Source organism: Cryptomeria japonica, chromosome 3 (genome assembly GCF_030272615.1).
Source record: "Cryptomeria japonica chromosome 3, Sugi_1.0, whole genome shotgun sequence".
Classification (NCBI taxonomy): domain Eukaryota; kingdom Viridiplantae; phylum Streptophyta; class Pinopsida; order Cupressales; family Cupressaceae; genus Cryptomeria; species Cryptomeria japonica.
The window spans coordinates 399383214-399410703 of NC_081407.1; the positions used below are offsets into that span (position 1 = coordinate 399383214).

General features: G+C 36.2%; 1 protein-coding gene across 1 annotated transcript in view; it reads right to left on the reverse strand.

The window, feature by feature from the left end:
* The window catches only part of LOC131047877 (uncharacterized), a 67513-nt gene that overhangs the window by 26059 nt on the left and 13964 nt on the right, over positions 1-27490 (reverse strand). Inside the window, exon 4 of the mRNA XM_057981685.2 lies at positions 22728-22836. Within this exon, the coding sequence (XP_057837668.2) occupies positions 22728-22836 (109 nt within the window). The remainder of the gene's footprint in view (positions 1-22727; positions 22837-27490) is intronic.

Below are 27490 nucleotides of genomic sequence, written 5' to 3' on the forward strand. Positions count from 1 at the left end.
ATGGGGACATCTCTGGAACAAGGAGACGGGGACGTGGCATCCCCCGCCATACCAGTGCTCCACTGGAGACGAGGAGACACCTTGGCCTCTCCAAGGAAACACGTTCCACGGAAACATGTTCCCCCCCTTGGGCCCAGGGACATCTCTGGAACTGGGAGATGGGGACGTGGCATCCCCCGCCATACCAGTGCTCCACTGGAGACGAGGAGACACTTGGCCTCTCCAAGGAGTCTTGGAGATGTCTCGACGTCTCCAAGACTCCTTGGGAGACGTCCAAGCGTCTCTCAAGGGGTGGGGAGATGCGCAGAAGTCTCTCGCCCAAGCAAACAAAAAAGCGTCGAAATTTTTTTTAAAAATAATTTTGTTTTTTTAGGTTGGGGGGATAACCTAATTTGACGTGGGCACTATGCAATATAAAACCCCTAAAATTAGTGAATTCGCTCATTTTTCTACTTCTGATTTTTGTAACAGCAGGGTGAAGGGGAGAAAAAACACAAAAAATAGTGATTGAAGGAGTGAAAAGAGTGAATGCAAGTGTAAGAGGAGTGAAAAAGAGAAAGAAGAAGAGGAGGAAGAGGGTTCTACAACATTTTGGAGAGATTTTTCAAGCAAAAGGTAGGTTATTTCATTTTTTTTCAAGGAAACCCAAGGACGCGTCCCTGGCCTGAAAAACCCTCGTCCCAATCCTAGGGACGTTTCGGGGACTTGGGAATGGCCAGGGGACGTTTCCCCCCTGTCCCCAAATTGCTGGAATTTGGAGGGGACGTCCCCGAAACGGGGGATGCTTGCCCCAGTTGTGGGGAACGTCTGACCATCCCCAGGACGGATTGGGGACAGGGGGGAAACGCCCCCTGGCTGTTCCCAAGTCCCCGAAACGTCCCTGGGACAAGGACGGGGGTTTTCAGGCCAGAGACGCGTCCTCAAGTTTCCTTGAAAAAGCATGAAATAACCTAACTTTTGTAGCTATGGGGACGTCCCCCATAGCTAGGGGTAGTACAAAACAAGGAAGCAATAATTGTTTGGGGAATTAATCGGCAAAACAAAAGTATAAGATTTTTTCAAAAAATCGGATTTAGAAAAAAAAGTAAAAAATTGCAAAAAAACAATCAAAAACTATTTTTTTTATATATTTTAGGGCATTTCCATAGCATAGAGATATTGTAGGCAAATAAAATACACTTTAACACATGAATTGCAGGAAATAGATTTTCATTGTTTATATTCATATCACTAATTACGTTGCACAAAAGGGGAAGAGAATACACCTTGAGCTATTTGCCTTTTGAGGGCAATCAACTCATTAGCCAACTTCTGCACCATGGGATCTATTCTCTTGGTAGCCCATGATCCCAATGAAGAGATTTCTTTGGACCTATTTGATTCTATCTTCATCTTACCAGCAAGGATAAGATTATCTTCAATATCAATTGCCAAGGCTTGCGCTGCTGCAAGGTCTCTTGGAACTTCCCTTCTCAACAAGAAACATACTTCTGGTACTTGAGCATTGATGAAGAAGCACTTCAAATTTGCAGCGGTAGGCTGAGCAACAACTGGAATTTTGTTACACAACTTATTGAATTTAGCCACAAAATCCCGCATGGGTTCATGTGACTCTTTTTTCATTTGAGCCATCTGAGCTAACAATGCATGCACATCTTCTACAGGCTTGAACCTCTCTTCAAACTTGTCTTTAAGTGTGGCCCAAGATATAATCGAACCAGCAGAAAGGTTATAAAACCAATTAGCTGCAATACCTTGGAGAGTATCCACAAATAATCTTACAGATACATCTTCGTGTTCAACACCATGAACACCACATGCTATGTAGAAAGCAGCAATGTGTTCATCAGGGTGTTGATGTTCATCTCCAAAGAACTTGGGAAAGTTCTTCCTCGAACCATCAGGAAGAGCATGCATAGGCGGAGTCAAATTCAACGGACCAAAAGCATTCCCCCAAGGACCTTGAACAGCCATTTAACATATCCTTGGTGAAAGTTTGAGAAATTACAAAAACAGGAATTACAATGAATAGCATACCGGTATACTTCAAACAAAAGCGTGAGGCTTTTGAATGTGTATCGTATCCTAGCAAAAACCCAAGAAAAGTTATTTCCTTTTTAAATCGGCAATACACTAGTCTTCAAACGAAAGCTTGAGGCTTCCGAATGCGTCCGTGTCCCCAGTAGAGACCCAAGAAAATGTTGGTGTCTCGGATGGGCCAAACAAATTTATATAGACAGAAATAACAAAGTACTTCAAATCTCATTCGATCAGCAGGAAACCCAACAAAAGTTATTTCCTCTTTTTTTTTTTTTTACCAACAAGACACTAATCTTCAAACGAAAGCGTGAGGCTTCCGAATGCGTCCGTGTCCCCAGCAGAGTCGCCAAAAAACTGTTGGTTGAAAATTTTGTACACTTAGGGGAAATATACAAAATTGTGGTTTCAACCACAGCACACGAGTAAAAACTCTCCTAATTAAGGGAAGGCTCCCCCTATCTAACTAAAACTGAAATAAAAATAGGATGGGACAGCAGTCTTCCTTCTTTCTTCAAGAAAGACAATATCCTTTTCTCTTCACAGAAAAGGATAGCGATTGAATATGAACAGCAGTAATTACTTTCAAGTGAAATGAGAGAAAGGAAATGAAGTTTCCTGAAAGCGCAAAGACTTCCGTCACTTCCTTCGGGACGGGACAGCAATATCAAGCTCAAAGACTTGACTATTGGAAGTCCTATCTACCCTTTGCTATACTAAAATTTACAATGAATAAAAGATAACAGCTCAAAGACTGGAATAATCTATTCTTTCAACATAAAGACAAGAAATAATGCGAGCTCAAAGACTTGCTGCTATTTCTTATCAAACAATAATTTTCCTCAAGAATGGACGCAAGCTCAAAGACTTGTTGTTCCTTCAAGAGAGTTTCCTATTCTAATTAATCTTCTCTACTTGCAGCTCAAAGACTGCAAATCAGATTGGACTAAGCTCCTTTAGAAACACTTTGCATAGAAGAAATAAAAAGATTCAAACTCAAACATGTAGCTCAAAGACTCAAAACTTGAGTAATCCTTCTTTATTATTCTTCCAAAACCTTCAATTCACATTCATAAGCTCAAAGACTTCTTGCTGTAAATTTGGCAGAGTTTTTGCTTGCTTTCCAAAAAGATAAAAATTACAATAGACTCCTCCAGTATTTATAGAAGAGGAGCCTTGAGAAAAAGGTGGGAGGATCCTAACTAACTTGAGAGATTCTCTCAACCACCAAGACTCATTCAATAACTAACTGAGACTTCAATAACTACCTAAGACTTATTTCAACTACAGTCCTAATTGGACACAACTTGTAGTTGCGTTACATGTAATTACAAAAGTGCAAGTAATGTGTAACTTGCATTTTACAAAAAATACTTTTACATGTAACTTGTCAAAACAAAATTACAAATGCATAACTAAAACTATTCCATGTGTCTAAAGACACGACTCTAATTGCATCATCCTTTGTCTTTGATGATCTTCATGTCGCTTCAGGATGCTAGAACTTGAAGTATTCTAGATTGGTAAAGACATCTTGAACCGGAACGGGAACTTGCATCCTTATCTTCTTGCTTGGGGTAGTACTAGCTTTTCAAGAGGGAACGGGCTGCCTTCCTCTTTTCATGTCATGACCATCTTTGTCTTGAAAGCATTCTATGTTCTCAACCATGAATTGTTGTTGTATTTCTTCTTTGTATCATCCTTCATTCTTGAAATTTGCTTGCAAAATAAGGCCCATGCCTTAATCCATTGATTTGGTAGATCGTGTGTGCAAACCGGACTGACAAGGGAAGGGATAAATTGATGCAAAAATGGGCTCACAAGTGAATTTCGGGTTTCGGAAGCTGCATTACATGTGTGGGAAAAACAAGAGCATTACTTGCAATTGCGGGGAACAAACATGCAACTTCATATGTGTAATGGGTAAACACAAGTTTGCACTTGTAATTGGACCTTTAGAACTCATTTTCAAGTGTTTTTTGGACCAATTTCGGGTTCTGGATGGATGACTGCAGGTAGACTTTAAATGGGGAAAACGAATGAAGGTGTGAAATGAGTGGATGAATTGGTATGTACGGATGAGGGAATTGGAAGCGGATAGGTAAAAATGAATTTCAAGAAGATCACTTGGAACTTTGCCAATGCAAAAATGGGAAGAACTTTCAACTTGCAACCCGGATTTCAAAAAAAAGATGGTTAAATCTTTTATCCGTAAGGGAAGAACAATGATTTTCATCCAACTTGTAATCGGAATTTAAAATCCCGAATACAAGTAAAGAGGGAAAATGGGGAAGAACAATGCAATTCTAAAATTGCTTTAGAAAAGGGAAAATCTCTCTCACAAAATCTGATTTTTGGGGAAGAACCAACCATTTACAAATTTACAACTAGAAAGAAAAAAACAAGAAAACAAGAAAAAAGAAACAAGAAGAAAATAAATCTTACCTTGCTCCAATGTGAAAATGCCTCTCCAAAAGATAATCAATCTTTGAAATAAAGAAGAATATCTCTTAAAAAGAAATTAACCGTATTCCAAAACCCTAGCCACGTTTTTGAAAAAATGGCAAAAACTGAAAAACGTGGCAGCAAATGCATGAAAAATGGCATGGAAAATGGCCAAGACTCTTTCTAACCTCAATACCTTAGCATACCAAGCCAAAACGATTCATAACATTGCTGATTCGTGGCATTTTTAATGAAGAAAAACGTGGTTTTTTAGCAAAAACGTGTTTGCTGTTATAAACCTAAAAACCAGCAAACTTAACCTCCATGTGGCGTGAAAGGTGTCTAAAAATGCATGGAAATAGGAAGGAATCCAAAACGCCTTCTATCTCCCAAAAAATCTCCACAAAAATTTGCTAAAAATCTTCAAAAAACATGTTTTTCCTTGCAATTCGGGTTTTTTGGAACAAATAGCAAGTTTAAAATGTATGAAACAATGAAAATCGGGTTTTTTGGAGGATATGACAAGTTTAAAATTTCACTTTTTCAACATGTTAGGCAAAATCGGGATTTTTTGGCCAAATAGCAAGTTTAAAATTTCAAAAATGCACTTTATGAGCAAAATCGGGTTTTTTGGACCAAAGTGCAAGTTTTAAATTGTCACTTTTTCACTTACAAGGCAAAATCGGGTTTTTTGGAGCAAACTGCAAGTTTTAAATACTTGTAAATGGGAAATAAAATACCTACAACAAGTTATACTTGCTTGCACATATGTAATGGGGATTTAAAATCCCTATTACATGCAAAAACCATTAAAGTAGGGGTTTTTTGACCAAACTGCAAGTTTACTTGCAGTTGAGCCAAAAAATCCCTATTTTAACTTAAAAAAAACCAAAAAACAATAAAAAGATAAAAACAACAAAGGGGAAACTTAAAATAAATTACAAGTAACATATTTGAAATAAAAGTGCACATGTAATTGGTCAAAAATTCCCCTACAAAGACCAAAACAATGAATATCATTAAAACTTGCAGTTTGAAGAAAATTCTCCACCTGCAGTTGGGGTTTTAAAACCTGACTGAAGGAAAGACATAGCAAACGAACCCAGAATTTGATGAAATTCGAAACGTAGTTCGAGGATGGACTGAGGATTAAGCCAATCCAAGGATTAGTCAAAATTTTGCCTCGGGAAGCGTGCCATAGAGTAAAAATTTTCATTTTTTCACAAAAATTTCATGTAATGGTCCTTCATTTTTGAAAACAAAAATGAGGACAACAAAATTCATGGCCCTTTTTTTTGGGAATATTTTCCAGTTTTTTTTTTTATTGTTTTTTTCTAAAAAACGATTTTGCTTTTTTGAAGGCTTTTTGAGGGTTTCGAGTTCGTGGGTGAATTCTTGTGCTGGGCAGCAATTCATGTTTTTTTGGGGGTTCTAGAGATTTTCGGCCCTGCAACCTGGAGTTTTTTTTTGCAGATTGAAAATTTTCCTAGGGTTTCTGCAATTTTCGACTAGGGTTTTGACCCTTCAGTTCAAGTCGAAATTTTATTTTGGTTGCAAATTCTTGGTGGGTTTTTTGAGACCTCAACTTGGTCGTCATCAAATTTCTTTGGGTGCATCGTTTTCCATGCCTCAATTTTTGAACAGTCGGATCTGTATTTTGATTTTAGATTCTTGGTGGGTTTTTCGAGAGCTTTTCTGGGTTGATCTCAGATTTTTCTGGTCGCCTCGTTTTCCGTGCCTCAAATTTTGTGCCAGCAAATTGCCTTGGAATTTAAAAACAGTCAATGATTTCTACTAATTCTGTGGGCGTTGTTTATGCTGTACACCCGACCTAGGGTTTCTGCCCTTTTTTTTTTGCCTTTTTTTGGAAAAAAAAATCGTCAATATTTTTCTTTTTTTTTTACAAAAAAATCAGAGGTATTTTTTTATTTTCTACAAGTTATTATTTTTTTCTGATTATTTTCAGGAAAAATTTCAAGGTTTTAAGTTTGCAGAAAAATTTTAAGTTCTGGGTTTCTTCCAAACCTCAAAATTCGCGCCTTAGAATTCGTGCCAGAATTCTCCTCCAGGGTTTCAAATTTTTTGTGCAGCTACTTCTATTCTGATTTTTGAATCAGATTCTTCTGTCTCATGCTTTCACTAGGTTGACCTCGTTCAACCTCCATTTTCGTGATGACATCTTTGACCAACATCATGTTGGAACACAGACAGAAGTTCAACAACTGCCACAACACCTGGAAACAATGCATGTTCACGATATCTGAATATCGTTGCCTTGATCAGATTGATTTAGGTCAGACCTCGTCTTACAGGTCCTAGGGTTTTCACGATTTTTTCCTGAAAATTTGTCTATCGGTTTTTTTATTTTTTCCACAAAAATCAAGGGAGGGTTTTCAAGATTTTTTCCTCGAAAATTGTTCGCAGGGTTTATAATTTTCCCTTAAAAATCATCTCATCTGTAATCCATGATATTTGCGTAAGATTTTAGTTATCTGGGTTTTACCCGTTTTTTCCACAAAAACGATGATTTGTAACCTCAGATTTCTTGGTTTTTCGATTTTCTCCTCAAAATCGTAAATTCTCTTTTGAGGGTTCCCATTTCAGGGTTTGACGGTTTTTTCCTCAAAATCGTGCTTTGTTGCAGTTAGTTTGAGTCACACCTGCCAAGGCGAACATCTGCAACCATGGTATCTTGCAGTCAGTTTTGGAGTTGATACTCTTCTGCAAAAGGGTTTGCCGATTTTCCTCAAAATCATGGTTTCAAGTTTCAGTTTGGTTACCCAACGTTAGGTTGGATGGATTCTAGTATTCTTGGTCATTAACACTTTTCAGATCCAGGGAGGGTCTCCACCGCAGCAGAGTGTTCTTTTCGTTTGTGATCAAAAGACTTGTAGTGTCTTCTGTAGGGTAGTTAGGAGATAGAATGACTATTAAGGAAGGGTATTAGAATATTTAATTATATTTTAGTCACCTATATTTAGTTCCTTGTTTAATGATCATTTAGCTTTTTAGTTAATTAGCTTTTAAGCTTTATTTAGCATTTAGCTTTTTCTTTTTAGTTAATTAGCTTTTAAGCTTTATTTAGCATTTAGCTTTTTAGTAGTTCACTTTAAACGACTTGTTCTTGATTTAGAACGTCGTCTTGTAACCTCTATATATACGTGTGTATATCGTTCAATGTAATTATCCGATTATTGAATCATTCATTCAATTTATTTTTCACCATCCACCTTAAATTTGGTATTTCGTCTCCAAAAGAAGCCCACCATGTAGCTGAAAAACACATCATATGGAGATGATATTGTAAGACTAATAATAGCTTATAATCTTAATGAACTTAATGAGCATGTTGGCAAAATAAAGAGATTGTTAAAAGTCTATAGTCTACCTGGTTGAATAGTCTTTCTGCTTTGTATAGCAGCCCTAGAAGAGAGAAAACCCTTAGCATGCTTGTACACTTCCAACTCTATCGTAGCCGCATCAAATTTTTCCAAATCGGGAAACATTTTTTCCAAGCACTTGAAGAATCCTTGTTTGATCTCAGCATCAATTTCCAAGAAGTCAGTCTTATAGAATAACAAAGGATTGAGAAAGTATCCTGCAGCATGGAGAGGATTGTGCATCTGTCCATCCCATCTCCTATCAATTATGTCCCACAATGGCATATACCTATCCTTGTTATTTTCCAGCTTACTCCTTATCACCTCCTTGGACCTATCCATGGCCTCATACACATATCCCATGGGGGGTTTTTCCACATCCACTAGTCTCAAGACTTTTACTAAAGGCTCTGAAAATTCTACAATCTACTCAATTGATTCCCAAAAGGTGGTAGAATGCATATACTCTGCCACTGTTATGCCATTTGCTTGAATTGTGAAGCCAGACTCCATCCACTCAGCTGAACAAACATTCGCCTCAAATTACCTTTTTGTTCACATAATGTTTGTAATGCAAGGAAATATGTTGCAAATCTTGTCACCCCTGGTCGAACTAGCTCCTTGCTTCCTGTGAAAGAGCGCATTATAGCCAAAACCCTCGTGTGATTATAAACAAATTTGGTAACATTGTGAGCCTTCTGAAAGGCCGCCTTAACCCATTCTATTTTTCCAATGTCCTCTAGGGTTAGATCAAGGCAATGTGCTGCACATGGTGTACAAAACACGAAAGGGTATTTATATGTCAAAAGCCTCCCTGCAGCAACACAAGCATCAGCATTGTCTGTGATAAATTGAACCACATTTTGTGGCCCTACATCCATAACTACCACATCATACATCTCAAAAAATGCATTTGTGGATTTCATCATATTAGATGCATCCATAGATTTTAGAAAAACAGTGCCGATCTCACAAGAGACAAGGAAGTTAATGAGAGTTTGGTTCCTTCTATTTGTCCAACCATCTGACATGATACTGCAACCAGTTCTAGCCCACTATAACCGATGTTGTTTAACAACATCTTGAACATCCTCTACTGCATCTTTCAGCATACTAACCCTCAATGACTCATAAGATGGGGCTTGAAACCCAGGTCCTACGACTGCAATAGCATCTACCATGGGTTGCCAATATGGATTTCTGGAAGCATGGAATGCCATGTGAGAGGAGTACCAAAAATTACCAATTGCCTTCTTTGCTTGTTCAGTGACAGTTTTCCTCCATCCTATACTCTCCAAAGTGGTTTGTGATCCTGGTGTAGTACGAAGTTGGAAGAAAGTATTAATGTTTCCTAAACCTTTGTTTGGTCCACGTGCTATAGAATTAGGAGTTGACCCACATTCCCTGAAACTCCCATCTTCGCCATCCTCCTCACCCAAATGGTTTGTCCTGGGATCTGCAGAACTAGAACCTAGTTCAACCCCAATTCTTGCCTTTTTGGCCTTACTCTCAACAATCCCGTCAAGAGATTGCTTTGCCTGATACGAGACATCTGCAGGGCATGCTTTGCATATCACGGTGTTATTTCCTCGTTCTTTGGACAAATGCCATTTGAAATGATAAATTGCACCACTGATCTCTTCTAGACACCAATTGCACTTGACCTTCGTGCTACCAGGAACTGTTGTGCAATGTGTCCACGCAAAGTCTTTTTGACGCGGCATTCTAATCAAGAATCAGATCTGTAAAAACATTACACTCAGTCTTAAACTTTTGAGGGATCTAGGGTTGGGCTTGTGTATAATAATTGCATTTTAATTACATTGACATGGGAAATTGGAAACCTAAATGTAATTGAATTTCAAGTTTACACCAATGGTATACTTCAATCATTGCTCAATACATAATCTAGTAGATGACCACAAACAACTGTGACATTAATTCATAAATTTACGACATCAAGACAAAGAACTAATAGTAGAAGTCACACACAGTTATATGGGCACATATATCAGACCTTTGACACTTACAGAATCAATGATATGTAAGGTAGATGTAAGAGCAATGTTTGTGACAATGTTAAGAGCAGTGTTAAGAAGAGTTAAATGACTATTGGAGGAGGACAACATTACCGTCTAACATTCACCTTCAATAATATATAACATTACCGTGTAAAGTATCAAGCTACAAGTCTAACATTCACCTTCAATAATATATAATATAATGAGCAAAAAGACAGTCCATGATGATTATTAGTTAACAATTGGAAGATGCCATGCAAAGTTATATCAAAATCAAGATCAAATAGAATATTAGTTGGGCAAAGCTAAGACTTCATATTGTCACAAGTCATAATAAAGACACAATTTCATAAGCATGTTCAGTAGACTGGTTTCCAAATGCCCAATGACAAGTAATTCCCCATCCTTTGTTAGGATTGATGATTAGGAAATAAGTAAGGATTGGGGCTTAAGTATAGTAACTGCCAAATGTATCATGAATCCTAATTGTTCCTTCACTTATGAATTGGTTTTTATTACAAAAAACCCAAACAAGCAAATTCTTAAGTGATATGGTTGAGCAGTAGGGTTTCAGTGGTAGGTTACCCATTTTATAAAAAATATATCTCTATTTTCTGTAAAATTTAAAATGTATAAATTAATAGAGAAAATGGAGTTTAATATGATTTTTATTATATAGAAAATAGAGTAAAAATATATATACAAAAAACATATACATAAATTTTTTTTTAAATATTTTATGTATAAATTTCCTATATATACTTTATTTTCTGTATAAATTTATACAGAAAATATAGCCACTGTAATTTATACAGTGGCTATATTTTCTGTAATAATTTTTAATAGTGGCTACATTTTCTGTATAAATTTATACAGAAAATAGAGTATATATTTTCTGCATTAATCTATAGTAATACAAAAAATATATACTCTATTTTCTGTAGAAATTAATACTATACTTTCTGTATACAGCCATTAATATAGAAAATTAATACAAAAAATTTATAAAGAAAAATTAATACTATATTAAATAAAGAAATATACAGAAAAATACTCTATTTTTTGTATTAATTTTCTATAAAATACATAAAATTAATATAGAAAAATTAATACTCTATTAATACAGAAAATAATGTATTTTTTGTATAAATTTATACTGCAAATCACATAAAAAAAATCCGATGTCATTCAATAAAAACAAATTCGGCAAAAAACCTAGCGGTTGGCAATTGCAGAAGACCTCTTCCCGTCAGTTGGCAATGGTGCGACCTCTTCCCGTTCCCGTCAGTTGGCAATGGCACGACCTCTTCCCATCGAGCTCCCGTGCCTCTTCTCTTCCCGTCAAGCTATTCTGCAACCCCACAGTGGCTTCCGTCGTTAATTTACAAACACCTTCCGCGTATTTATAAAAAATCTCACATTTTCTAACATTACACATCGTGTTTAGGGTTTCCGCAGGGTTTTTTAGGTTTTTCACGGGTTATTAATCTGCGTTGGCGATTTTTACTAATTAATCACGTCTAATTTGTTCGATTTTTTGCCCGATTATACCCGAAAAAATCGTTGACCGATCAAAACACGATTTTGGGGGGAATTAATCGACCAGACACTCGATCAACGATTAATCGAGTATAATCATGTTTTTTTGCAGATTGTTGCTTCTATGGTAAAAACTATTAAAGAAAAATAAAATGTCATTTTCGTAATGTGGGCCCCAAATTATTTGCCCGAAATTGTTCCAATTATTTGTTAGGAATTGCATGCAGAAAATATCAATTAAATGCACATAAAATAATTTGGAGGGAACTGTGGCAATAAAAGTGGGGAAAATTTAACCTCTGAGTCTGATTAGGCTCCATATAACAACATTATTAAAAATTTAAAAGGCAATGATGATAATTCATAATATTGTTGTTGATGCCCTGCAAAATGGACAAGGTTAGTCTAAGAGAAACAACACAAAACACACAAGAAAATCATTAGTGTTATTCAATCTAAAACTAATCTAAACAGGCATATCAAGAGAGACACTAAAATCATGCTAATATATCTAACTAATGAAATAAAGATAATGAGGCATCTCCAAATGCCTCTTAGCATGCTCTTAGCTCCTTCTCCCTTGTTCCTCTCCTCTCCAAGTTCCAAAATAGTGTAGCTCTCAGCAGCTTTTTGCACTATGGATGCTTATGGAAGATTGAGATTGAAATATTGCTCTAAATGTAAATAAAGAAGTAATATTTAAGCTATTGATACTAAAATGATTTATTTTAACCAAAATGACAATATAAGAGTTTGCTATGCTAAATGCTCTCTAAAAATGCCTATAGGTTAAATGCATACAAGTTTTCAGGATCTGGATTATGAAGAAATGGGCTCTATTTATAGGAAAAAATGGAGCAATGGATGGTTGAGATTGAGCAATCTCAACAAGGGTCAAGATTGAATGATTTCAAATCCATGTGAGGGCTTTCAACCCAATCCCAGGATGACAAGTGTCAATGTGAGATAGGTTGAGAGGAGAGGGAATAAGCATTAAATGCTTGACATGACTTTGGAAGTTAAAATCAAGGTTGGTTGAATGAATAAACTCTTTATTCAAAGAATAAAGCTTTTATCCAATGGATAAACTCTTGTGCAAATATGAAATGGATGAATATGGTCAAAACAATAAATGTTTGGGGGGACAAGTTTGAAATAACCATAAATGGTTATGTAAGAGCCATAAATGGTCATGTAAGAGCCATTAGTGGTCTTGGAAGACTTTGGGGGTTAATTTGTTGAACACATAAAGCATTAAATGCTTTTCAAAGACTTTGGAATCTTTGAGAAATGACTTCATTTTGCTTAGGAATGTGACAATAATTAGAGGATGGATTAGGCTAATTAGGAAGGGGTAAGAAGAATCTAGAAGGGGATTAGATTTTGCAAGTGGATTTGGTGGGTGAGGGAAAATAGGATTTTTATTTAAAATAAATTAATTTATTTCAATAAATGTGTGCAAGTTGCATTTGTAGGAAAATGCAAGTGGAGGGGGATAATGATTTAAATAAATGTTTTATTTAATTTATTTAAAAGAGAAAAAGGGGATTTTAATTAAATAAATAGATTTTATTTATTTAATTGATTGGAATTTGATTTAATGAATTAATTAAAATAAATTGAATAATTTATTTAATTAATAGAAGAATGTTTTGGGAATAAATTAATTAAATATTAATTTAATTAACTGATGGCTAGTGGATTTTTAATCAAATAAATAACAAATATTTATTTAATTAAGCTGGACAGATTTGTGTGACTACAGTTGCCATATTTCATGTTTGACTATATGATATATTTAAAACTTTAAAAGGGAACGATACAAATATTTCATCTCTTACCATATGATATTCATATATTTAAAAGAGAAGGATATGCGATACGAGCGATAAAAACATTTATTTCCAACGATAATTGTTTAAGCAAAGCAGTCAAATTTTCAACAAATCAAACAAGTGTTGGCATATTGACAATGAATTTTCAATTATGAATGCATATTGAGTATTGACAATGAATTCTGAATTATGAATATATATTTGACTATTGAGTATTGACAATGAATTCTGAACACAAATGTGGTATTTTGTGAAATGCAGTGTCACTATCACAATGAGCTCTCATGACATGAGTGAGGATGAGATGGAAATCCATTCTCATAGAGGAAATGATTCAAATTATGAACCTGACGCTGAGGGGGGTGACCATGGGGCTGATCCTGGAGTCCAATCTAGTTCCATGGCAAGTGCACCAGCTAGTACAATTTGCCCTTCAGAGTTATTGGCATAGTATGCTAGGGGTCCTTATGATCCTAAATTTCCTCTAAAACAGTTTTCTTCAAAAATACAAGACATATCAAGTACAGGTGGGGGTACAAGGAAATGGCAATGCAACATTTGTGGTCTTACATGGTTTGGTAGCATCACCAAGTGAATGCACACTTTCTTTTTTGGAGAGGAGAAGGTGTGGATCCATGTCGCTTTTTGGAAGAACCTAAAAAACATACAATACAGAATTGAGATCAACAAACTTTGGGGCATTCCAAATGACAGTCCAGTTGCAGTCCCTACTACTTTGTCTGCTAGGGCAGCCCTTCAGCAGAGCCGACAAGTGCAACATACTTCTTCTCATACATTGCATACAAGAGGAGTGATGTCTAGACCTTCACCCACTTCCACTTCCAATGCCATGGCCCAATCATGGGAGGCTAAGGGGACAGGGAAACACAAGATGCAAAGTAACCCCATAGCTGATTTGTTCAATGTGCAACTAAAAGATGATATAGATGATTCCATTGGAAGGTTCTTCTTTGCCAATGGCATCCCATTTCATGTAGCTCAATCTCCTTATTATAGGCAGATAATGTCGATGGTGGTGAAGGGAGGACCATCATATTGTTGGAATCACCGTTGTCGCTACACCAAAAGCTTGAGTTGTCAGTGAACGGGAGAGCGGCCAGAGTTAAGGATCCACGAGAGGCGAGAGAAAGCCATGTCACGAATCTACAGGAGGTGCTGACCGCAGCCAACAATCCCCCCCTCAGTACCTATTGAGGATTACAAGGGCACCCCCCCTCCACACCAACGGAGGATTCCAGGGGCAACTCCTAGGATTCGAACCCGTGACCTAGCGCTCTGATACCAATTGTTGGAATCACCGCTGCCGTTACACCAAAAGCTCGAGCTGTCAGTGAACGAGAGAGCGGACAAAGTTAAGGATCCACGAGAGGCGGGAGAAAGCCATGTCGCGAATCCACAAGAGGTGCTGACCGCGGCCAACACATATGTGCCACCAGGTGAAACCAAATTGAGGACCTTGATCTTGGATAAGAGTTATTCTAAGATCAATGTGTTGATGGAGAAGATGAAGGCATGTTGGGTGGCCTTTGGATGCAGCATAGTTATGGATGGGTGGACAAACATTAGCCATCATCCACTCATCAACATCATGGTCACACGTGTAGAGGGCCCATACTTTCTCAAAGCAGTTGATTGTACAAGGCATCGAAAAGATGTTGATTTTCAATTTGAGGTCCTCGGGGAGGCTATTGAGGAGGTTGGGCCACAAAATGTGGCCCAAGTAGTGACAGATGCAACCCATGTGTGTAGAGTAGCACGGAAACTTATTGAGGCAGCCTATAGACATATTTGGTGGACTCCATATTGTGTGCATAGGCAGCCTATAGACATATTTGGTGGACTCCATGTTGTGTGCATGCCATGAACAATGCACTCAAGGACGTGGGGAAGATTGACTAGATTAGAGGAGTGGTCAGCGATGCGAGAGATGTGCAAATGTTTATCTGCAACCACCACACTTCACATGCACTCTTCAGGACCTTTTCGAAGGACTTCTTGAAACCAATTGAGACCAGATATGCATCCTATTTCATTCTCTTGGAGAGAATGATTGAGTTGCAAGAGGCACTGCAACTCATGGTTATGACAGCAGAGTGGAATAAGTGGGCTGAGGCCAAGACAGAGCAGGGGAGAAGGGTGAAGGAGATAATGAAGAGTGATGTGTTTTGGACTGCTGCAAAATAGATTGTCTCCATCATTGCTCCAGTTTACCAGGTCATCAGATATGGGGATGGGGATGCACCTAATCTTGGAGAGGAGTATGAGTGCATCGATTCTATGCTTGACCAAATGAGGGATGTTGTGCGAGTGAAGGACCCCACTTTAGCATTCTACAATGAGCACATTTGGCCAATCATTCAACATAGATGGGACAAGCTCAACACTCCCTTGCATATGGTTGCCTATGCCTTGAATCCTAAGTGGTAAAAGGCTAGGCCGAGTAGAGTTACACCGATTTAGGATGATGAGGTGAAAGCGAGGTGAATTAGATGCATACAGATGTATGATTCTAGAGATGCCGTCATAATTCGCACCGAGTGAACAAAATTTGCCACTCTTAGGGGTTATTAAGATGCAGCAAAGATGGATATAGAAACTATGGCACAGGATGACCCACATTTGTGACCGAATTGTATGCTATCCCAGGTTTCTAGTTCTTCAACTGCTAAGAGGAACCGATCTACATATAGCTTCATCCACTCTCTTAAGAGGAACAGACTTGCCTCTAAGAGAGCAAAGAAGCTTGTGGCTATACATAGTGCTTTACCTCTCATGGACAGCAAGACACTTGTGTACAAAGAGAGTCCAACGGCACAATGGGATGTAGAGCCAAAGGAGCAATCACGGGTTGATGGGGATGATCCTACCATTCAAATGCATGGCTGATTGGTGTTAGCTTGAGGGATCTTGATCGTGGGGAGTCCAACAGTTCCAGCGATGAGGAGTTTGCAGATGATTAGAGGCCTCCCTTCACTACATTTTGAGTTTTGACATTTACGCATTTTGTCTTTTGTAATGCTACTACTATTTGCTACTCGTTGTAATGATGTATCATGTGATCATCTTTATAGACTTTGTGATATCAGATATTCATATTTTTTATATAATAGAAATCTCCAATTTGACAATTTCATTTGTCAAATTTTATTTAGCAATTAGCATTCAAGATATCTTCATATTTAGATTTAGTATTTCAAATTTTGCTATTTTATAATTTTACTACTTTCCTATAGTTTCATTTGAAATTTAATTCTTATATTGTTATTACATCTTTTCACAACTAGTTTTTCAAGTTATATAAATATATGTACTAGTATACTTATATTCTAAAAAAATATACGTAAAATAATGCCAAGAGATATCACATAATTGTCTTGCATGTTTATTAGCTCAGATACCGGTTCTTGCAGAAAATGGCCAGGTCCGGGTCTTGGTTCATGCCCGGTCCTGGTCCGAGCCTGGTTCGACCTGGGTCCCACCCGAGTCCTACCCAACCTAAAAAAATATACGTAAAATAATGCCAAGAGATATCACATAATTGTCTTGCATGTTTATTAGCTCAAACACCGGTTCTTGCAGAAAATGGCCAGGTCCGGGTCTTGGTTCTTGCCCGGTCCTGGTCCGAGCCTGGTTCGACCTGGGTCCCACCCAAGTCCTGCCCAGCCACCTGGGCAGGACCTGGGTGGGACACAGTTCGAACCTAGGCGGACACGAGTGAACCCAAGCCCATGGGTTTCCAAAAACAAGGCCCATGGGTCAAAAAACAAAAAAATAAAATAAAAACAGTTTTTTTAATGCTTTTTTATACTTTACTGTGTCATGACATTTTCACATTTTGAAACTTGAAACTTGAATATTATCTTTTTTGCAAATTATGAATATGATATTACATATACGATATATGAATATCAGAATATTTACTAGCATTTTCAATTATGGATTTATGATTTATGATCTATCTGTTATCATTTATGTATCATTGTATGGGAAAGTTACATTGTATGTTTCATATTTGTATGTTTGAATTGTGAACATATATATTTATAATTTTGATGTTTGAACATATATATAATATATGACATATGTATATATAATATATATGTGTGTGTACGGACAAACCCGTACCCGTACCCCTACCCAAGAAAAAAAAATTGCCGAATCCGTGAATCCGTATCCAAATCTAAATCTGAACCCGAACCGGTAACTTAGTTTATTAGTTGTCAAGAAGGACATGGAGCTGAATAATGATGCACTCTTTCACTCTCGTTAAAGATGTAACAGTTACATATACTTAGAGACAAGCAGCAATGATTCTATTTTATTCAGAGTAATTAAATAATACTCATAAAAAACTGAAACATGCATGCATTTACCTGTCATCTACACGTCAAATTTATTCAAAATCAATTTTTAGTTTACAGATATTTATATGTCATTGTAGATGCCTCTCGGCATAATAACTATATCAGCACCACCACCCCGCCACCCCACTCCCCCCTCCCCACCGCCATCCCCAAACTTAGGCTCTTTGTCCCCCGTCCCCGCATCCCCAACGGTTGTGGAACACTGAGAAAAACATTTTATTTGTCTTCCTCATTTGGTGTAGGTTTTGTTTGAACCAAAAAAAAAAAAAATCACGCAATATTTGGCATGATTGGAAAATCACAATTTTTTTAACACATGTGAGTATAGTATCTGACATGTAACCACATTGTATCGAATACAAGGATACACACGCGTAGTGAAGGGTAGAGGCATATCCAACTAATCTACAAAAAAGTCATTTATTTTAGCTTAACTTTCTTTCTTACTTGCCATCAAACGAATAAAATTGAAGATTGATCAATGAAGGTTCCAAAGTGATTGGTTTCCTCCGCGTGTGTACAAGCTCATTCACTACAAAGGGAAATTGTAGAGAGAATTTTGCAAAAGGCGTTGACTTTTTTGTTTTTTTTCTTTTCATTTTTTCCTTTCTTATATAATTATATGTAATATGCTTAAATTTTTTAACTTGGTTAGATTATGTGTGTGTGTGTGTATTTATTTTCATTTGTTTCGACTATGTTGTTTATTGAACTTGTTGCAATAGGAATTACAATGGCGGCAATCAGTTCAACCTCTAAGAGCTGACCCCACTTAAAACTAGGCCCAAATTCTCCCCTTTGGAAATAAATTAGTATGGTTGGGGTTATCTTTAGATTTACAATGGTTATATTTAGATTTAAAGTTATTATTCACCAATTCAATACAAAAAGTTCTTTGGAACCTTTTACAGCTACAATCACTAATGTTTACACAGCAACAACGTACAATCCAATACTATTCTTTTCAGCCTGTACAACAGAGTAAGCAACCTTGCTCCATTCATATAAGATGATATTTATTGACATATTTGTGGGAATATCAATCATCTAACCATTAACCAATCCATGGAATACCAAGAGTCATGCAATCATAATCTGACCATACATGACACTAGCATACCACATTAAATACCAAGTGTCTGATGTTTCCACATAGGCATTTTGCTTGCACACTCTATCACTACGATGCACTATGAATCAATAGTTACAACCTTGATGCTATCACTATACATGTATATCTCCATTATAACCACCTGTATCTGCTCCTCACTTGCAATAGCTCATACCAACATAACATTCTTCCTAACTGCTTATAGTCCCTTGTGCCATCTTCCAAGACATTATACTACACTCAGATTGTGCTGCATGAACTCTAGCTTTGGCGCATGTGCTCTTACATCATTGTTCATATTCCAACAAACACTAACTACATGTGCGGCTCCAAGTTTTTTCAAATGACTTGCGCTTGTTGTCACGACACCAGCACATATGAATCGACATAAATAATGTACTGTAAAACCTGCAAGATCATTATCATATGCAAGTCACTATGCCTGTTATACTGCAGTATTTGTAACTTCACCACAATCAAGTATGTAGACAAACTCTTCCTACAAGCCCCAAAAAAATTTAGCAAATGCCAATTTTAGCTGTAGCAATTTAAGTCTTACCCATATTTCCTATTTTCTTTTGGCACGACAAAATCTGGTCCTAGTTTTGACAAAACCCATACTGTCATTGTAAATGGTTTAAGGATTTTGAATTTTTATAGCCTTCTACTTGTTGTGTGGTGCAATTATTTGGCTTTCACCAGAGTCTTAAAAACACTCTTTCCAGACAGGGATAGACCGCCTTTCAATATTTAGCACAATAAGCATTCAATGTACCAAATTACATTTCCATAAATTCCCAATGCCTTGGGGATTACAACTTCTGCACACAGGAAATCGAATCACAATTTTCTACTACGAGTTTCTGCCATTAAATATTCTGCATTCATGTAGGAAGACTGCTAGCCCACATCTCAACCAAAAACATGTGTCACAACATTTTTCCAAAACCACACAAGATTGGTATCTCAAAATATTCGTTAGGAAACTAAAGGAAGACTACCATTTTGCTCTTGCCTTTACTCACTATTTATCCTAGCACAATATACAGTAACAAAAGACGGTGGCAAAACCTCACACTACCCCTCTCTCAACATACCCCTTGACAGCCTTGAACTATTAGAAGTAGTTCTAAAATCTAGAGTCTGTTAATTATTGCTTGTTGCATTTTACAAATTGTCATGAACTGCACCTATACTACACAATAAAAGATAAATGTCAAGCAAAGTTGCATGGATGTAATGTCCCCTGCTAGGATTGCCTGTTTAGCATGCATCATTATACATTATTATGCACTATTATGCCTTAATTCATATTATTATGCTAGAGACAATTAATTGTTCATATTACAATCAACAATTATTATAATTAAGCCTCATCCTTACTTATTTCCTAACCCTAATGGAGGATGGGGATTTACTGTAATAGAGCACTTGAAAGCACCTCCACAAGTAGGCCCAAGAGTTCATGAACGCCCATCAATACCAACACTTGGCCCAAGGGTTTCATGAACACCCATCAATACCACCACTTGGGAGATACCTATATTCATTATTACTCCATATAATGAATAATTATATATATTTATTATTCATCTATTTTTATCACTCAAATTAGTAACTTAAATTTATGAACCATAATGCATACCCCAATTAATGCGGATTGCAATTTATAATAATTCTAATCCTTGATCGATCTGCTCTTCCAGCTCTAATCAATCTCTTCCTTTTTTCAGTTTATTTTCTTCATACCTTTTTATTCTGCTTTTGCCCCTATTCCAGTTCCATGCTGGGAACATCTCTTTATAGTCTTCCTCAGTTGATGTAAAGACATGATCCTTCCAAAGGTCGCACATATTTAGGGAGACGTGTCTGTTGTTAGCAGTGATTGGTAAGGAACAACAGGGGCAGCGATTTGTCTTTATTAATGACTAAGGTCAAACACACCCCTCCGTTATCACATTTGTTAATGTTAACCGCTTCTAGTTTCTAACTGATCAGATAATATATTTTTTAAATTAAATAAATAACAAGTGTCATTGATCAAATGTAATTAAATATTATTAATATCTTGATTAAATAGGTAACAATCATAATTGATCAAATACAGTTAAATATTATTATTAATCAATACATTATTGCTATCAAAAACATATCAAACTGAAACGGAAACATGACAATGGACACAGATACGTATATGGTATCAGATACGCATACCACCATTTTTTAAGACCCTCAATATGGATACTAACCCTTAATATAATGATACACACACCTATATATATATATATAATTGTGCGAGTGTGTGTGAGATTGTGTATATATACATACATATACAAACAAAAAATAAAATAAAAAATAAATAAATAAAAAATAATAATAAAAATGATAATAATAGAAGAAAAAGTGAATAAGATGTGTATGCATAAAAATATATATAATAATAAAAATGTAGTGTTTGTGAGTATGTGAGTGAGAATATATATAAATATCTATGTGTGTGTGTGTATATAAAAAACACATACACATATATTTAACACAATTTTGTAAGTTATTAGAGGAGATTTTCATTACTTCAAAAGCAATAGAGACCATAATTGCTACATAAATAATTATAAGTTGATTTAACAATTTACAATATGCAAAAATAGTAGAGTTGCATTGGGAATTTAACCAAAAAAATTGGTTACTGAAATAGAAAAACATTTCATTTGTCTTTCTCATTTGGTGTAGATTTTGTTTATAACATTTTTTTCAAAAGAATTGCATAAATGAAGTTTTTTTAAATTAAATTTAGGAAGATTTACATCAAATTTTTTAAATAATCAAATCACATAGTATTCGGCACAGTTGGAAAATCAAGATTTTTTGGGCATGCATGGATAAAGTATCCGACCTGTATCTAGGCCCTACTGGATACATATCCATTTTGGATGCGGGGATAGGCACGCTCAGGGAGGGACAGAGGAGTATCCGCAAGGTTTAGGAAATGAGATCAGAGGCTACAGTACAAACATGAATTACATGCACCCTGTTCCAACACCATGAAATTCTCTTCTGATTAGAAAGAAAAGCAGCAAATCAAAAATTTTGATTCAGGCTCTTGAAATGAAGTTGGCGCCATAACTGGCATTATTCTAAGGCATACCCACTGCCACCAGAATAATAAAGCCAAGAATCTGAACGAAGCAGGGCTCAGAAGAATTATGACAGCTGTTGAATATCAGAAATTGGTAATCACTGATAGTGCAATGAAAACAAATGACCCAGGTTGGATAACTCGACCTTTACCAAGTGCCCTATGGATTCAGGTTGTTATGACACAAAGGCTTCCCTTTTTATGTTTCTTGTACTTTGCAGACTTGTGTATTAAAAAATGAAGGGATTCTAGAAATGCCAAACCCATTCTCTACTACAAAGTACAAATATACATGAACTGAACTCCATTAATCGATATATAGGTAGTGGGAGCAAAGTGAATTGGACCAGTGTAGCATGTGTATATCTTTGGACCATGGATGTATCTAGGCTGACACTATATAGTAGAACTTCCTGGTAGCAGATGGCCATCTAAGAATACCCACAGTGATCTCACCTAAAAAAATTATCTTGCAGTGCCCATTACATAAAAAATATATGATTTCTTATCAAATATAGATTTATGTAAATCATGAAACAAGAAGCCTAGTTTGTTAGTCAGGCTGGCACTTCATTAAAAGTAGCTACATGCACCTCATATCAAGTCCCTTAGTTACTTTCTTAGCCCTTCCTCCAGCCTGTTCTTCTGTTTGGGGAATTAATATGTAATAATAACCATTTCATTCAGGAAAAGAAATAAGACACCTTTAGTCAAGCAGTGTTTTACAATTTACACCAAAAAATGATAGTTTAATAGCACATTGACCACTAAATCCACACGTCTGGTAAATAATTTAATCTAAAAAGTAGTTGTCAAAATTAGATGTCAAATAAAATACCTATATTGGTTGAAATTGTCAATGTTCCACCTGCAGCATCTGCTGGGATATGGTAAACAGGTGAAAATATGGTTTCCACAACAGGTGGAGAAATCTTCGGAATACAAACCTGAAATTCATTATTTTATTACTTTTCACACAAAATGCATTTTCCAAAGGACTGCAACTTAAACATTTTGCAAGAGATATTCTTTAAAAGATTTTATACCACTATGCTTAATGAGAAACAAAATAAGATCTGTAAGAACTCAAAAAGCAAGAGTAATCCTACGGCTACCAATGAACAGATCTTTAAATTGAAGGCATTCTGAATAGAAAAGCCTGAGCGTTTATTTAGTTGTGGCTAATGTGAACTTGCAGCAAGTATTCCCATATAGATCAAATTTCATTAAGGTAAATTATCCTTCGAAAAATATGAGAAAAAATGGTAGCATGATAACAGTAGTAACTGAAACTGCAATAAGAATTTTAAAGCATGTTACTGTTACAGCTCTACCAAACCATTTTAGAACTACTCACAAATGTCAAGGAAACATTAACATGCATTTAAAGTTTAAACGGATTGAAGTAATCTCCCATCCTCTAGAATAAAACATTCTACATATGGTGTAGAGATTATCACAATTAAAAAATTAGTATTTCTCCTAACATAAGCCAGCTATGTAATGGAGTCTCAAATGCATAGTTCAAAAACTCAGAATCAGCAAAAACTCAGCAAAACTAAAATTTGACTCAAACTCAGGACTCAGAACATTAAAATGCATAAATTTGTAAAATAAACTTATATAGTGTACAAAAAGTTGAATCTAGTGAAGTCATAAGTAGTTTTTCCTTTATTCTAGACCAAAGAAGAGTACAGTGCACATCAAAACGTCATTATAAATCACAATTCCATACAAATATTTCAGAAATTTCTCATTCGACTAAAGCTCCTCACCAGCTTTGTGGGTGCCCTCAAACTGGATGGTAACAATTCCTATTAAAGAACAATAACATCCTTGAGCATATCATGATCATACAATGAAACTCATCCTGACACTTCTACATCCATCTACACCACTGCCTACTCTATGTTGTTTCCCTCTAAAATTCAATGATTTCATCCACACAAAAAATGGGCTCTGCGTCCTTGACAATCTGATCCAAATATGGATCAATGCAATGGTGTCTCCTTTCCCTTCACTTTTTTGGCACCAAGACACAAGTTATACTATACAAAATAAGGAATTCAGGTGCTTTTAAGTCAACCTATTGCACTCCTTTGTGTAAATGGCCTTGAATGTGCTTTAATAATGCTCACACCCAGAAATGCTACAAGGCTAAATGGAAAGGCTTTGAAATATGATGTTTTTGCACCATAATCTTCTGACCACAAATCTACACAGAAACATTTATAACTTTGTAAGTAAATTGGTAAACTTAAACTAAAACTGCACTTGTTAAACTTAGTTAACTTTTTTTTATCCTTCAAATCCATGAAGCTACTTAAAATAATCTCTCCTCTATAACCTTGTAAACCTGCAACTCATCCAGAATCTTGGGCCTTTGTCAAAACCCATCCTCTCTATGCATGTGTTAAGGCCATCCATAACCCCTCCTCATTAACCTTGAAGGAACTGGAGAGGAAAAATTTTGGTTTCAAGTAATAGGTCATAGCTTCAATGTGTTGATGAAGTCGTTTGTTCCACGTATGATCAATTATGTGCCAAATAGATTAATTTTGTTTTATCAGACCCATAAAAACATTGGATGCCTTAGATTTATCAATGGCCTCATATAAATAACCAATTGGGATTTTCTATTTTTCTCACAATCCACCAAGCCTAGAACTCTAACTAGAACAATTGCTCGTAAAAGAAAACGGTGTAAAACATAAAAATTTGAATGACAATAAAAATAAGTAAATGAAAATTAGAAAAACTGATAATGGAGTAATGAGTTAAGTAATTTGTAAGTTAGAAAATGAAAAGTTAAAGATTACCTTGAGAATTTCATCCTGTGGAGTTGGAAACTACCTGCTTTGCAATTTCCACTCTACATAATGCACTTAATTTGGTGTCCATGCCTATAGCATATTTTAGATTACATTTAGTTATTTCCTTAACCTTTCTACTAGACGTCAAGATGCCAAGTAGCCCAACTTATGATCCTAATCTTTCCTATCTATTTTTGTAAATCTGTCTCTACTTAAACAATAATGCAATTGCTGTTACAAATTTGATGCCACCATATTTATGATAGCATCCTCACAATTTGAGCCTAAGTCACAAGGTTCAAATTCGAATTCAAAATCGACAGCCATGAAATTCGGATGAAATTCGACAAGGGAAAAATTCGAAAAAAAATTTGGATAAAATTCGCCTTCTATAATTTTGTTTATTTTTAAATATATGTATACTTCTAATAAATTATCAGAATAGCGACCCTTGTTGGAGAAAATCCGAGGGCGGCCCAGCAGTTGCAGACACTCATGACCCAATAGATACACAGCATATACAAAGAATACCCACGACCAGCTGAGTTGTGTTTAGAGGCGGATAGCAGTGCTTTATAGAGGAAATTCGATTAAAATCGATTTTTTTGTATTACTGATATTTTAATTAATCTCTGATTTTGAATTATTCACAGTAATATCTATACATATATTTCACCAATTACTTTAATGCTGATCACATTATATATATCTGCAGAATATTAATTGCACTTGTAATAATATCAATCAATGATATTGACAGCAATTATATTGATCTTCACCTTCGTATATCGACTGCTGTATCTATCTACCACCAAAAATGATAGTGCCAATATATCTATGCTTTTTGCGGACCGCATCCACATAGAGTCCTGACTACTATGTGGAGCCATGTCAATCAATAGCGATCAATAATAAGTGACGTTTAACCACAATTTGCAATCGGTATAATTAGTTAACCGATAACATGTAATATAACAATATTAATCATAGCACATACGGATTGATATACATAATTAAATGTTGAAGGCCTTAAGGCCAATTTAACATTTAATTTTATCCGACTGAAGCTATAAATCATCAACACTCCCTCTTAGCTAGGGAGGATAAAAGGTATTGGGAGCAATATTCATAAATCATATGATGCTTATTTTGGGACCATAGTTTCAAGATGTGAATTGCCTCTGTCGGTGATTCTATTCACAAACTCTTGAGTGGATTGCCTCTGTCACCGATTCTATCCATAAGCTCTTGTGTGGATTGCCTCAGTCGGCGATTCTATCCATGAACTCTCACGTGGATTGCTTCAGTCGGTGATTCTATCCATGAGCTCTCACGTGGATTGCCTCAGTCAACGATTCTATCCATGAGCTCTCACGTGGATTGCCTCTGTCGGTGATTCTATCCACAAGCTCTTACGTGGATTGCCTCTGTCGGCGATTCTATCCATGAGCTCTTGTGTGGATTGCCTCTGTCGGCGATTCTATCCACAAGCTCTTACGTGGATTGCCTCAGTCGGCGATTCTATCCATGAGCTCTTACGTGGATTGCCTCAGTCGGCGAATCTATCCACAAGCTCTTATGTGGATTGCCTCAGTCGGCGATTCTATCCACAAGCTCTTAAGTGGATTGCCTCAGTCAGCGATTCTATCCACAAGCTCTTACGTGGATTGCCTCAGTCGACGATTCTATCCACAATCTTGAATTATTGTAAGATCGTCACCTTCCAATAACCTCAAAAAATACAAGTGGAAATCATTTGGAAGTCATCACTTCCTTATGATTTACACAGGGCCCATAAAATAATTATTAGTATTAATAATAATAATCAATATTTACAATTTTACCTCAGAAGTGCTCAATCTTTATTAGTAAGCTCCCTCTCAATCACAAGGTATCTTGAGTTTCTTCTAGAGAACATATTTTTCTGAACATACGTCTAAATTTCTGACTTTAGCAAGGGACGCTTGTAGTAAAAGTTTGAGAGGACAAGTTCTTGCAATGTGGCCATATTCGTCACATATGAAACATTGTACTTTAGAGGAGTCTCTAGGCTTCTTGAATGATCGATTACCATATGTCTTTTTGTCCTTTTTCCTTTTCAAACTAGAGACTAGAACTTGAACATCTTCATTAACGGGTTTTATGATTCCTCTTGATATTAGGTTACACTCTTCTTGAATGCAGTCAGCTTTTAGTCTATCAAATTTGGGAACTTTGGATCGAGCACTAACTCCTTGTCTAAAGTTTTCCCATGAGATAGGGAGCCCATTTAGAGTTATCATAGTTAGCTCCTTATTATCATAAATGTGACCAATTGATGAGAGCTGGTTCCTTAATTCTGTTATCCTCATAAAATATGAAGTGATAGTCTCTTCTTTACTCATTTTAATATTAGAAAGTTGATTTTTAAGTGTGAGGGTTTTGCTCGTGTTGTTAATCTCAAACATGTCTTTCAAGGCTTTGAACATGTCATATGCAGAATCTAACCTTGTAATAATAGGTAGTAGATGACTCTTTACTCCATCTACTAATAACTCCATTGCTTTAATATTGTTCTTTTCCCACTGACTCTGTTCGTCTTTTCCATCAGGTTTAGAAGGATTCTCTATTATTGTTTTTGACTCATTCTTCCTTAGTACCAACATCATTCGTAGTTTCCATGAATCATAGTTTGAGGCACCTTTCAAGTCTATCTTCGAATCTGATTCCATTCGTCATTTTAAAATGCAAACTTTCAAGGGGATATCAATCTTATCTTAATCGGATCTTCCTTCAGGCAGTTAGGCTT